Source organism: Macaca nemestrina, chromosome 5 (assembly GCF_043159975.1).
Source record: "Macaca nemestrina isolate mMacNem1 chromosome 5, mMacNem.hap1, whole genome shotgun sequence".
Taxonomy (NCBI): Eukaryota; Metazoa; Chordata; class Mammalia; order Primates; family Cercopithecidae; genus Macaca; species Macaca nemestrina.
Window position 1 is genome coordinate 157,626,744 of NC_092129.1, and position 14,924 is coordinate 157,641,667.

Sequence of the window (14,924 nt, forward strand, 5' to 3'; positions counted from 1 at the left end):
ATGTGGCCCTTGTGCAGGAGCAAGGATTTTTCCCTGGAATTCCGTTTCCACAGGGAGAGTGTCCTTGTGGAATCTCTCTGTGGAAATGGGATTCCAGAGAAAAATTTGCTGGTCTGCAATGGGCATGAGGTTGGGAGAGAAACCTTCCCCAGAGTCACACTGTGCCAAAGTAACAAAGCAAAATGAAGCAACGCACCTGCCACCATGAGGTGCAGGATGGCCTCATCGTAGGACCTGCCTTCTTGGAAGTAACAGCGGTAGGTGCCGTTCTCCTGAGCTGTAACGTTGTGTATGATCAGGGCCACGCTGCCCCTGCTGATGTCTTTGCTCACAAAGGTGGTTCTTCCTCGGTACTCCTCCATCTGCTCCTCTGTTCTCTCTCTCCCACCCTTATACACAAACACTGCTGGGGAGAACTGAGACCGGAACCACCGCACCTCCATGTCCTCAGCATTTTTCTCAGGTGACAGATGGCAGCGTAACATAGTGTTTTCTCCCACCATGGCCAGGATGGGATCAGTGGGCCCCACGACAGTAAACTGGGCTGTTCAACAAAGGGGTAGAGTCAGACAAAGACATCAGCCATCACATTTCTAAGGCAGAAAGGGAAGCAGATATTCCAGGGATAAACATATTCTTTCCATGGCCATAGGGTCTCTTTGGGTGAGAAATCTGGGGACCAGTAGCTGTGGGTGTCAGTAGCACCCCTGGGAGCAGTAACTATAAAATATGCTTCTGCTTCATGAAGGAAACCCTGGGGAGCCCGCCCTGAGCACCCTCTGTGCACCCTGTGTCCTTGAGGGGTTTTTCCTCCATTCCCCAATCCTGCGCTGTGCCTGAATGTAGTGTAAACTTGAGCCATGCAATAGAGCACCTACCCACTAGCTAGTTCCAGTTGAAATTAGTTGTAAGTGTAAAATACACACAGGATTATTAAGATTTAAAATTTCAAAATATTGACTATCTCATTGGTAATATGGTATATTAACTAAGTATTTAAATATTCATGTTTGATTATTTGGGGCAAAACAAAATATAGTATACAAACTTATTTCATATTTCTTTTCACTTTTTAAAATAAAAAGTAAAACTTAATTTTTTAAAAAAACATGCAATTGTACCTGCAATTGTACAATTGGCCTCTGTGCCTCACTGTATTTCTTTTGGACAGTGCTGGTGTAAATTCAGTGAACATGTTCAAAATTAAAGGATAAGTCAACAACTCCATAGTCCTTCTTTCTTTTTTTCCCTTTGCAGACTACATAGTTGATGTTCCTTTCTGATAGGTAACAGCAGCAAGTGGGACACATCGCTACCTGAGACCAGTGCACACAGTCGGAGAAGCAGGAGGAGGAGGATGAGGGAGGCTGGCAGGGAGAAGTGCAGGGCAGCAGCTGGTTCCATGAGCACCCAGGGCAGGCAGGGACGGGAAGCCTAGGGTTACAGAGCAGAATCAGCCTAGGAGTCTTGGCACCTCAGTGCTGGTCGGGCCCAACCTCTCCCGTTACTCAAGTAGGTCTCATCAGTGCCCCAACGTCATGGAGTCCCCTGCATCCGAGAGCTGAGGTATCTCCTGAGAGAGGGATTCCTTAAACATTCCATGAAATAAGCCATCAATGCCAAGATCAAGGGGGTGTTTTTCTGCCCTCCTCGGCTGACTTCTCTGGCCAGAATCTGGTTTCTTCAGTTGTCACTGGATTCTATCACACCCTCCTCCCTTCACTTCCTCCTCCCCGAGACCCAGGCTGGGTCACCCGAGGCTAAGCCAGGCCAGGCCGCACCTACCCACCAGTGGGCTTCCCCTCTCCCAGAACCCCATCTCATGTCCACAGGAGATCCTGCTTCCCCCACCTCCTGTGCCCACCCTGGAGCCTCCCCTCCCTTTCCTACCTTCGAGAATTGACGTTGCATTTTCTTTTCTCCTCTGGTTCTCAAATTAAGGGAGGAGACCACCCCTCATATTGTATTATGCCCGATTTCTGCCTCCAAAGAAAGAGCAAGTAAAAATTAAAGGCAGAAATGCAATCCATAGGCAGACAGCTCAGTGCTGCACCCTGGGCCTGGTAGTTAAAGATTAACCCCTGACCTAACCCGTTATGTTATCTATAGATTCCAGGGGTTGTATGGAAAAGCATTGTAAAAATTCCTGTCCTGTTCTGTTCCGTTCTGATTACCGGTTCTGTTCTGTTCTGATTACCATTTTTGAAAAAAAAAGAGAGGATGTTTGCAACAAGTGAAAAAAATTAAGGCATGTCAAAGAATTATCTGTGAAAGTCGTAAGAAAATGGTTATAAAAAGAAATTCATGCAAGAAATGTTGTATAATTTAAAAGTAAGTAGGCATCCTAAATGTAAAACTATTAAATAAACAGTTTATGTACAAGGTATATAAGAAAAGTAAAATATACTTTTGGTAGAATAATTATAAGGAGGCATAAGAATGTAAAGTTGTACCTACATTAAAAGGTTAAAAATATGTATATTTTGTTTTAAAGGTTTAATCAAGTTTTAAAATGTTAATTGGAAACAAAAATTCTGTGTGTAAACATTGACTAAAGTTAAAGAGGTATCATCCAGTTTTTCTGTAAACTGGACATTAAAATAAAAACATAACAGGTTTTTCTTAAAGTACCAACCTGCTCTTTAGCAAAAATTATAAAAGGTTAAAAAGAGTCTATAAAATCTTATCTTATGGTCAAACATTAAAAATTGGATAAATATGTCTACAAGGTTTTATTAAAATTGGGTTTAACATTAATAACACCCTAATATAAAGGTAAAATTTAGCTTATCTGGTATAAAAATCATACAGGAAGCATTGTTAAATGTAAAATAGTATTTGACTTTCTTTGGTTTAAAAACTAATAAAAATATGTGTTAAAGAAAATTTCTCAGTAAAAAGGTACTGAGGACAATAAAGTCCACTGCCAAAGTCCCCACATTGAAAACAAAAGGTCAATTTCTTAAAAATTATATACTTGGTTTAGTCTTTTAGCACATGTACCACCCCTAGAATTTCCGGTAAATCAGCACCAGCCTGAAGATCACGTTCTCATCAAAGGGTGGAAAGAAGAAAAACCCCAGCCAGCCTGGGAAGGACCCTACCTTGTGCTGCTAACTACCAAGACTGCTGTTCATACAGCAAAAAAGGATGGACTTATCACACCGCAGTCAAGAAAGTGCCACCCCCTCCAGAGTCGTGGGCCATAGTCCCAGGGGAAAACCCTACCAAACTAAAGCTAAGAAAAATTTAACTCTTTTCATCTATTCTGTTACTCTTTCTTCTTTCCTCATTCTATTACTGACCATCTAGTTATTAACATAACCAAGTCAATTTCGCCTCAAACTACTGCATTTAATGCTTGCCTTGTTATACCCTGTGGAGACTTGCCAAGTCAAAGACAGCTTTCTATTTCAGAAAAGTACTTCTGTCCTTCCTGACTCTCCTCAGACTGGGCAATAGTAAAGTATTTGAGACTCCATCTCAAAAAAAAAAGGATCAAATATTCCATCTGCACGTTAAACATAAGCAATTGTTATGCTTCTGCACATGGCAGGCCAGAGGCCCAGATTCACCCCTTCCACTAAGGTGGTCCTCCAGTCGACCAGGCATAGGTTGTATGGTAGTTCTTTTCCAGGAATCTACAGCCTGGAGTAGTAAGTCATGCCAAGCTCTCACTTCTATATCCCGAAGTCCGGCACCCTGTGGGTCAGCCCCTGAGGGCCATCCAGCTTCCATCTCCCAACACTAAGTTCACTTCGTGTCTCTCACGAGAAGGAGGAAACTTAGCATTCCCTGGAGACCTGAAGGGATGCAATGAGCTTAAGAATTTTCAAGAGCTTATCAATCAGTCAGCCCTTTCTCATCCCCGAGTGGATGTGTGGTGGTATCGTGGTGGACCTTTACTGGGCACTCAGCCAAATAACTGGAGTGGCACTTGTGCTTTAGTCCTTTTGGCTATCCCTTTCACCCTGGCATTTCATCAACCAGAGGGAGGAAAAATAAGACATCGTAAAGCAAGAGAAGCCCCTTATGGGTCTTTTGACTCTCACATCTATTTAGATGCAATTGGAACCCCGCAAGGAATATCAGATAATTTTGAAGCTTGAAATCAAATAGCTACAGGATTTAAGTCAATATTTTAGTAGATGACAGTTAATAAAAATGTAGATTGGATAAACTACATCTATTACAACCAACAGCAATGAGTTTTTCATGAGTTAAAAGAAAAACTCAGATCGGCCCCAGCCCTGGGGCTACCTGACCTGACAAAACATTTTACACTCTATGTGTCAGAAAGAGAAAAAATGACAGTTGGAGTTTTAACTCAGACTGTGGGGCCCTGGCCAAGGCCAGTGGCTTATCTCTCAAAACAACTAGACAGGGTTTCCAAGGGCTGGCCCCCATATCTAAGGGCCCTGGCAGCAATGGCCCTGTTAACACAAGAAGCAGATAAGCTAACTCTTAGGCAAAACCTAGACATAAAGTCCCCCCATGCTGTGGTGACTTTAATAAATACCAAAGGACATCATTAGCTAATGAATGCTAGACTAACTAGATACCAAAGCTTGCTCTGTGAAAATCCCCACATAACCATTGAAGTTTGCAACACCCTAAACTCTGCCACCTTGCTCCCGGTATCAGAGAGCCTAGTTAACATAACTATGTAGAGGTATTGGACTCAGTTTATTCTAGTGGGCCCTACCTCCAAGACCATCCTTAAACATCAGTAGACTGGGAGCCATACGTGGATGGGAGCAGCTTCGCCAACCCCTGCAAAGCGACTCTGAAAAAGACAACAAGCCCTGCTCCAGTCACACCCAGAAACTGACTGGTCTACGCAAGGCCGAAGCATGAGGAAACTCATTGCGGGATTCATTTTTCTTAAAATTTGTACTTGTACAGTAAGGACTTCAACTGATCTTCCTCAGACTGAGGACTGTTCCCAGTATATGCATCAAGTCACTGAGGTAGGACAAAAGATTGCTACAGTCCTATTATTTTATGGTTATTATAAGCATACTGGGACTCTAAAAGAAACTTGTTTGTATAATGCTATTCTATCCAAGGTATGTAGCCCAGGAAATAACCAACCTGATGTGTGTTATGACCCATTTTAAGCCTCCCATGATCACAGTTTTTAAAATAAAATTAAAGACTAGTCCTTTTCTAGGTGATAAAAGTAAAGTAATAGCTAGGACAGAAGAAAGAGGAGTCCCCAAGCATATAACCCTAAAATTTAATGCTTGTGCCACTATCAATAGCAATCGGCATGGAATAGGAGGCGGTTCTTTAAATTGAGAAACAAAAAGTTATACGGCAGGAAATAAGTATATCTGCCATGAATTAGGCTTATGTGCAAATGTGTGTAATTACTGTCTTGTGTCTTCTAGGCTACTTAGAAAAAGGATGAAAAATATCCTGTTTAGCTCCAAAAAGGAGAAGGCAGCCCCTCCTGTACAAGTGGAAGCTGCAACCCCTTGAAATTAGTAATTACAAATCCCTTAACCCCAAGGTGGAAAAAAGGAGAACATGTATCTCTGGGCATCGATGGAAAAGGACTAGATCCTAGAGTAAATATCTTAGTAAAAGAGGAGGTTCGTAAACTCTCTCCAGAACCAGTATTTTGGACTTTCTATGATGAACTAAATGTGCCAGTACCAGAGACTCCAGGAAAAACCAGAAATTTGTTTTTGCAATTAGCCGAGCATGTAACCCAGTCTCTAAATGTCACTTCATGTTATGTTTGTGGATGAACTTAAATGGGAAATCAATGGCCATAGAAAGCCCGAGAATTAGTGTCTACAGACCCAGTTCCTGATGAATTCCCAGCCCAAAAGAATCACCCTGATCATTTCTTGGTTCTAAAAGTCTCAATTATTGGACAATATTGCATAGCTAGAAAAGGGAAAGAATTCATTCATCCTGTAGGACGACTTAGTTGCCTGGGACAAAAACTGTGTAACGGTACCACAAAAACAGTTACCTGGTGGAGTTCAAACCACATAGAGAAAAATCCATTCAGTAAATGTCCAAAGTTGCAGACCGTTAAGGCCCACCCAGAATCCCACCGGGACTAGACGGCCCCCACTGGGCTATACTGGATATGTGGACATAGAGCCTACACTAAGCTGCCTGATCAGTGGACAGGTAGTTGTGTTATTGGCACTATTAAACCATCTTTCTTCCTACTGCCCATAAAAACAGGTGAACTCTTGGGCTTCCTTGTCTATGCTTCCCATGACAAGCGAAACATAGCCATAGGTAATTGAAAAGATGATGCACGGCCTCCTGAAAAAATTATACAATACTCTGGATGAGATGGCTCATGGGGATACCAGCCCCCCATTTACGTGCTCAACAGAATCATGTAAATGGGAGTCTGTTGCAAGCTGTCTTGGAGATCATCACTAATAAAACTGATAAAGCCTTGACTGTTCTGGCCCGGCAAGAAACTCAGATGAGAAATGCTATCTATCAAAATAGATTAACTCTCGACTACTTGCTAGCAGCTGAAGGAGAAGTCTGTGGAAAATTTAATCTTAACAATTGCTGCCTGTATGTAGATGATCACGGGCAAGTAGTCAAAGATATAGTAAAGACATGATGAAACTGGCACATGTACCTGTACAAGCATGGCACAGATTTGACCCTGAGGCTATGTTTGAAAATGGTTCCCGATTGACGGTTCAAAGATGGCCGAATAGGAACAGCTCCAGTCTACAGCTCTCAGCATGAACGACACAGAAGATGAGTGATTTCTGCATTTCCAACTGAGGTACCGGGTTCATCTCACTGGGGCTTGTCAGACAGTGGGTGCAGGACAGTGGGTGCAGCCCACCGAGCATGAGCCAAAGCAGGGCGAGGCATCACCTCACCCAGGAAGCACAAGGGGTCAGGGAATTCCCTTTCCTAGCCAAGGGAAGCTGTGACAGACGGCACCTGGAAAATTGGGTCACTCCCACCCTAATACTGCACTTTTCCAATGGTCTTAGCAAATGGCACATCAGGAGATTATATCCTGCACCTGGCTCGGAGGGTCCCATGCCCATGGAGCCTCACTCACTGCTAGCACAACAGTCTGAGATTGAACTGCAAGGTGGCGGTGAGGCTGGGGAGGGGGGCCCGCCATTGCTGAGGCTTGAGTAAGTAAACAAAGCAGCCGGGAAACTCGAACTGGGTGGAGCCTACCGCAGCTCAAGGAATCCTGCCTGCCTCTGTAGACTCCACCTCTGGGGGCAGGGCATAGCCGAACAAAAGGCAGCAGAAACCTCTGCAGACTTAAATGTCTCTACCTGACAGCTTTGAAGAGAGTAGTGGTTCTCCCAGCATGTAGTGTGAGATCTGAGAACGGACAGACTGCCTCCTCAAGTGGTTCCCTGACCCCCAAGTAGCCTAACTGGGAGGCACCCACCAGTAGGGGCAGACTGACACCCCACATGGATGGGTACCCCTCTGAGACGAAGCTTCCAGAGGAACAATCAGGCAGCAACATTTGCTGTTCAGCAATATTTGCTGTTCTGCAGCCTCCGCTGGTGATACCCAGGCAAATAGGGTCTGGAGTGGACCTCCAGCAAACTCCAACAGACTGCAGCTGAGGGTCCTGACTGTTAGAAGGAAAACTAATAAACAGAAAGGACATCCACACAAAAACCCCATCTGCACGTCACCATCATCAAAGACCAAAGGTAGATAAAACCACAAAGATGGGGAAAAAACAGAGCAGAAAAGCTGAAAATTCTAAAAATCAGAGCACCTCTCCCCCTCCAAAGGAACACAACTCCTCGCCAGCAACAGAACAAAGCTGGACGGAGAATGACTTTGACGAGTTGAGAGAAGAAGGCTTTAGACGATCAAACTTCTCTGCACTAAAGGAGGAAGCTCAAACCCATCGCAAAGAAGCTAAAAATCTTGAAAAAAGATTAGACAAATGGATAACTAGAATAACCAGTGTAGATGGAGCTGACAACCATGGCATGAGAACTATGTGACAAATGCACAAGCTTCAGTAGCTGATTTAATCAACTGGAAGAAAGGGTATCAGTGATTGAAGATCAAATGAATGAAATGAAGTGAGAAGAGAAGTTTAGAGAAAAAAGAGTAAAAAGAAACGAACAAAACCTCCAAGAAATATGGGACTATGTGAAAATACCAAATTTACATCTGATTGGTGTACCTGAAAGTGATGGGGAGAATGGAACCAAGTTGGAAAACACTCTGCAGGATATTATCCAGGAGAACATCCCCAACATATCAAGGCAGGTCAACACTCAAATTCAGGAAATACAGAGAATGCCACAAAGATACTCCTCAAGAAGAACAACTCCAAGACACATAATTGTCAGATTCATCAAAGTTGAAATGAAGGAAAAAATGTTAAGGGCAGCCAGAGAGAAAGGTCGGGTTACCCACAAAGGGAAGCCCATCAGACTAACAGTGGATCTTTTGGCAGAAACTCTACAAGCCAGAAGAGAGTGGGGGCCAATATTCAACATTCTTAAAGAAAAGAATTTTAACCCAAAATTTCATATTCAGCCAAACTAAGCTTCATAAGTGAAGGAGAAATAAAATCCTTCACAGACAAGCAAATGCTGAGAGATTTCGTCACCACCAGGCCTGCCCTACAAGAGCTCCTGAAGGAAGCACTAAACATGGAAAGGAACAAGTGGTACCAGCCACTGCAAAAACATGACAAATTGTAAAGATCATCGATGATAGGAAGAAACTGCATCAACTAACGAGCAAAATAACCAGCTAACATCATAATGACAGGATCAAATTTATGCATAACAATATTAACCTTAAATGTAAATGGGCCAAATGCTGCAATTAAAAGACACAGACTGGCAAATTGGATAAAGAGTCAAGACCCATCAGGGTGATGTATTCAGGAGACCCATCTCATGTGCAGAGACACACATAGGCTCAAAATAAAGGAATGGAGGAAGATCTACCAAGCAAATGGAAAACAAAAAAAGGCAGGGGTTGCAATCCTAGTCTCTGATAAAACAGACTTTAAACCAACAAAGATCAAAAGAGACAAAGAAGACCATTACATAATGGTAAAGGATCAATTCAACAAGAAGAGCTAACTATCTGAAATATATATGCACCCAATACAGGAGCACCCAGATTCATAAAGCAATTCCTTAGAGACCTACAAAGAGACTTAGACTCCCACACAACAATAATGGGAGACTTTAACACCCCACTATCAACATTAGACAGATCAACGAGACGGAAAGTTAAAAAGAATATCCAGGAATTGAATTCAGCTCTGCACCAAGTGGACCTAATGGACATCTACAGAACTCTCCACCCCAAATCAACAAAATATACATTCTTCTCAGCACCACATTGCACTTACTCCAAAATTGACCACAAAGTTGGAAGTGAAGCACTCCTTAGCAAATGTAAAAGAACAGAAATTATAACAAACGGTCTCTCAGACCACAGTGCAATCAAACTAGAATTCAGGATTAAGAAACTCACTCAAAACCGCTCAACTACATGGAAACTGAAAAACTTGCTCCTGAATGACTACTGGGTACATAATGAAACGAAGGCAGAAATAAAGATGTTCTTTTAAACCAATGAGAACAAAGACACAACATACCAGAATCTCTGGGACACATCTAAAGCAGTGTGTAGAGGGAAATTTATAGCACTAAATGCCCACAAGAGAAAGCAGGAAAGATCTAAAATTGACACAGTAACATCACAATTAAAAGAGCTAGAGAAGCAAGAGTAAACACATTCAAAAGTCAGCAGAAGGCAAGAAATAACTAAGATCAGAGCAGAACTGAAGGAGATAGAGACACAAAAAACCCGTCAAAAAATCCATGAATCCAGGAGCTGGTTTTTTGAAAAGATCAACAAAATTGACAGACCACTAGCAAGACTAATAAAGAAGAAAAGAGAGAAGAATCAAATAGATGCGATAAAAAATGATACAGGGGATTGCACCACCGACCCCACAGAAATATAAACTACCATCAGAGAACACTATAAACACCTCTACCCAAATAAACTAGAAAATCTAGAAGAAATGGATAAATTCCTGGACACATACACTCTCCCAAGACTAAAACAGGAAGAAGTTGAATCCCTGAATAGACCAATAACAGGCTCTGAAATTGAGGCAATAATTAATAGCCTACCAACCAAAAAAAGTCCAGGACCAGACAGATTCACAGCCGAATTCTACCAGAGGTACAAGGAAGAGCTGCTACCATTCCTTCTGAAACTATTCCAATCAACAGAAAAAGAGGGAATCCTCCCTAACTCATTTTATGAGGCCAGCATCATCCTGATACCAAAGCCTGGCAGAGACACAACATAAAAAGAGAATTTTAGACCAATATCCCTGATGAGCATTGATGCAAAAATCCTCAATAAAATACTGGCAAACCAAATCCAGCAGCACATCAAAAAGCTTATCCACCATGATCAAGTGGGCTTCATCCCTGGGATGCAAGGCTGGTTCAACATACGCAAATCAATAAATGTAATCCATCATATAAACAGAACCAAAGACAAAAACCACATGATTATCTCAATAGATGCAGAAAAGGCCTTTGATAAAATTCAACAGTCCTCCATGCTAAAAACTCTCCATAAACTCAGTATTGATGGGACGTATCTCAAAATAATAAGAACTATGTATGACAAACCCACAGCCAATATCATACTGAATGGGCAAAACCTGGAAGCATTCCCTTTGAAAACTGGCACAAGACAGGGATGCCCTCTCTCACCACTCCTACTCAACATAGTGTTGGAAGTTCTGGCCAGGGCAACCAGGGAGTAGAGAGAAATAAAGGGTACTCAAAGGAAAAGAGGAAGTCAAATTGTTCCTGTTTGCAGATGACATGACTATATATTTAGAAAACCCCATCGTCTCAGCCCAAAATCTCCTTAAGCTGATAAGCGACTTCAGCAAAGTCTCAGGATACAAAATCAATGTGCAAAAGTCATGAGCATTCTTATAACCCAATAACAGACAGAGAGCCAAATCATGAGTGAACTCCCATTCACAATTGCTTCAAAGAGAACAAAATACCCAGGAATCCAACTTACAAGGGATGTGATGGACCTCTTCAAGGATAACTACAAACCACTGCTCAGTGAAATAAAAGAGGACACAAACAAATGGAAGAACATTCCATGCTCATGGATAGAAGGAATCGATATCGTGAAAATGGCCATACTGTCCAAGGTAATTTATAGATTCAATGCCATCCCCAACAAGCTACCAATGACTTTCTTCACAGAATTGGAAAAAACTACTTTAAAGTTCATATGGAAGCAAAAAAGAGCCCATATTGCCAAGACAATCCTAAGCCAAAAGAACAAAGCTGGAGGCATCACGCTACCTGACTTCAAACTATACTACAAGGCTACTTTAAGCAAAACAGCATGGTACTGGTACCAAAACAGAGATATAGACCAATGGAACAGAACAGAGCCCTCAGAAATAATACCACGCATGTACAACCATCTGATCTTTGACAAACATGACAAAAAGAAGAAATAGGGAAAGGATTCCCTATTTAATAAATGGTGCTGGGAAAACTGGCTAGTCATATGTAGAAAGCTGAAACTGGACCCCTTCCTTACACTTTGTCCAAAAATTAATTCAAGATGGATTAAAGACTTAAATGTTAAACCTAAAACCGTAAAAACCCTAGAAGAAAACCTAGGCGATACCATTCAGGACATAGGCATAGGAAAGGACTTCATGTCTAAAACACCAAAAGCAATGGCAACAAAAGCCAAAATTGACAAATGGGATCTAATTAAACTAAAGAGCCTCTGCGCAGTAAAGGAAACTACCATCAGAGTGAACAGGCAACCTACAGAATGAGAGAAAATTTTTGCAATCTACTCATCTGACAAAGGGCTAATATCCAGAATCTACAAAGGACTCAAACAAACTTAACAAGAAAAAAGTCAAACAACCCCATCAAAAAGTGGGCAAAGGATATAAACAGACACTTCTCAAAAGAAGACATTTATGCAGCCAACAGACACATGAAAAAATGCTCATCATCACTGGCCATCAGAGAAATGCGAATCAAAACCACAATGAGATACTATCTCACACCAGTTAAAATGGCGATCATTAAAAAGTCAGGAAACAACAGGTGCTGGAGAGGATATGGAGAAATAGAAACACTTTTACACTGTTGGTGGGACTGTAAACTAGTTCAACAATTGTGGAAAACAGTATGGCGATTCCTCAAGGATCTAGAACTAGAAATACCATTTGACACAGCCATCCCATTACTGGGTATATATCCAAAGGATTATAAATCATGCTGCTATAAAGACACATGTACATGTATGTTTATTGTGGCACTATTCACAATAGCAAAGACTTGGAACCAACCCAAATGTCCATCAATGATAGACTGGATTAAGAAAATGTGGCACATATACACCATGGAATACTATGCAGCCATAAAAATGGATGAGTTCATGCTCTTTGTAGGGACATGGATGAAGCTGGAAACCATTATTCTCAGCAAAATATCGCAAAGACAAAAAAACAAACACTGCATGTTCTCATTCATAGGTGGGAACTGAACAATGAAAACACTTGGACAGAGGAAGGGGAACATCACACACCGGGGCCTGTCGTGGGGTTGGGGGGACGGGAGAGGGATAGCATTAGGAGATATACCTAATGTAAATTATGAGTTAATGGATGCAGCACACTAACATGGCACATATATACATATGTAACAAACCTGGATGTTGTGCACATGTACCCTAGAACTTAAAGCATAAAAAAAAAAAAAAGGTTCCCAGCACTAGGAGGATTTAAAACTCTTATCATAAAAATTATAGTAGTAATAGGAACCTGCTTACTGATCCCTTGTTTACTACCTGCACTCATTCAAATGGTAAAAGGTTTCATCGCTACTCTAGTTCACCAGAATGCTTCAGCACAAGTGTACTACATGAATCACTATTGATCTGTCATGCAGAAAGACATACGTAGTGAAGATAAAGGTGAGAACTCCCACTAATAAAATGAGAGACAGTCTCAAAGGAGGGGAATAAGGGAGTAGAACACCCCTCATATTGTCTTATGCCCAATTTCTGCCTCCAAAGAAAGAAGTAAAAACTAAAAGGCAGAAATGAAATCCACAGGCAGACAGCCCAGCACTGAGCCCTAGGCCTGGTAGTTAGAGATCAACCCTGACCTAACTGGTTATGGTTATCTATAGATTACAGACATTGTATAGAAAAGCACTGTGAAAATCCCTGTCCTGTTCTGTTCCGTTCTGATTACCAGTGCATGCAGCCCCCAGTTACGTACCTGCTGTTTGCTCAATTGATCACAACCCTCTCACACGGACCCCCTTAGAGTTGTGAGCCCTTAAAAGGGACAGGAAATGTTCATGCGGGGAGCTCAGCTATTGGGACAGGAATCCTGCCAATGCTCCTGGCCGAATAAACCCCTTCCTTCTTTAACTTGGTGTCTGAGGGGTTTTGTCTGCGGCTCTTCCTGCTACGTTCCCATGTCATGTCTTGTATTATTGTTACTCAGGTATGAACTGTCTCTTTGCTGTGATGGGTGTACCTGCTTCTCAGGATAGACTTCTGCAGGATGTGATTCCTCTCACCTTACAGGGCCCAGCTCTAAGCTCTAAGCTCTGCTTTCAGCTGTTGTTCAATGCATGAGTGACATGTGCAGTGTAAGGTCATTCCCACCACATCATGGCCCAGTTCCTGGAGTCATTTGGCACCAGAGTGTGACAGAGAGGTGCTAGCAGGATTAAGCCACTCTAGGTCAGGATTTCTAGGACTGGGAAGGAGGAACCAGTAGGTTCCTTCTGCAGAGAAAGCTCTTTGATGAGAATAAGCTAAAGAAAGCTCGGAGAACTGTTTTATCCATTGGACTGACCCTTAAACTTTCTCTTTCTCATACAGTAGTCTCACACATCACCTGATGCTTCTGGATTATAATTCAAATAAGATTCTGGGTTGAGTGACTCATGTGGGTAAATACATCAGTATTAGAACATTCCAAACAGGACTGGGCAGCTGTTGAGAAGAGGCAGAAGAGAAGGATGCAAGGGTCTAAGAGCATGGTCAGCCAGGATGAGATCTGACTTTACATTTTTTACCTGAAGAAATAAGGCCCAGGGCTTTGAAGTAGGTCTTTTGCCAGAAGCATCCAGCTAAGCCAGGCCTCAGCCTCTGCCAAAGTTGATCTGAGCCAGAGGGAAACATGTGTGTTCTGACAAGAAAGAGGATCAGTTGAAGATGGGGTAGCTTAGAAAGAAATCAAGTTCTACTGGGGTGTGCCCGGTTAGATAGTAACAACCTAACCCAATCATGCTCTGTAGTGGGAGGGATAGAGACAGGAAGGGTCACTTTAGCAAGGTTGTTTATGGACCGGCCAACCCTGGAAGAACCAAGACACAAGGTGAACACTGATTCCCTTTTGCTTTGCAATAAACTACCGTCTTTGAAGGTAATATGGGTGTGTCATCTCCAGCTATGGAGTACTCCCAGGGGAGGCCTAGACATCTTGGCACACAGAAAATCCATTCCTACTCTGCCCTGTTCAAATTCTAGATTCCTGACCCACAGAATCACTGAACATATTATAATAGTTGTATAAGCTTCTGAATATTAGGACTACAGCAATATTAATGAGTACATTTACCTTGCCTCAAAAGAACAAATTTTTTCAAAGAGAAGAAATGATACTGGGCTTCTAAAAGAACCAAACAGGAGAAATTTGCCTAAACTCTTTCCATCTTGTAGCCTTCTCTCTGCTCATCGGCTTTGGTGTTCTCTCTGCAATCCACCATTTTTCAGTCCACACCATGAAAGAAACAGTTCTTCCCACAGCTCCCATGCACATCTACTAAAGGTGTAACTGGTCACATGTAACTTGGTTCTCT

At 42.1% G+C, this 14,924-nt stretch overlaps 1 protein-coding gene across 1 annotated transcript in view; it reads right to left on the minus strand.

Annotated features, from left to right (window-relative positions):
- The window catches only part of LOC105482642 (butyrophilin subfamily 2 member A1-like), a 30,722-nt gene that overhangs the window by 9,008 nt on the left and 6,790 nt on the right, over nt 1-14,924 (minus strand). The window contains exons 3-5 of the mRNA XM_071097462.1: nt 1,891-1,979; nt 1,317-1,434; nt 197-544 (exon numbers count right to left, since the gene is read on the minus strand). Of these exons, the coding sequence (XP_070953563.1) occupies nt 197-544; nt 1,317-1,434; nt 1,891-1,911 (487 nt within the window). The 5' untranslated portion in view covers nt 1,912-1,979. The remainder of the gene's footprint in view (nt 1-196; nt 545-1,316; nt 1,435-1,890; nt 1,980-14,924) is intronic.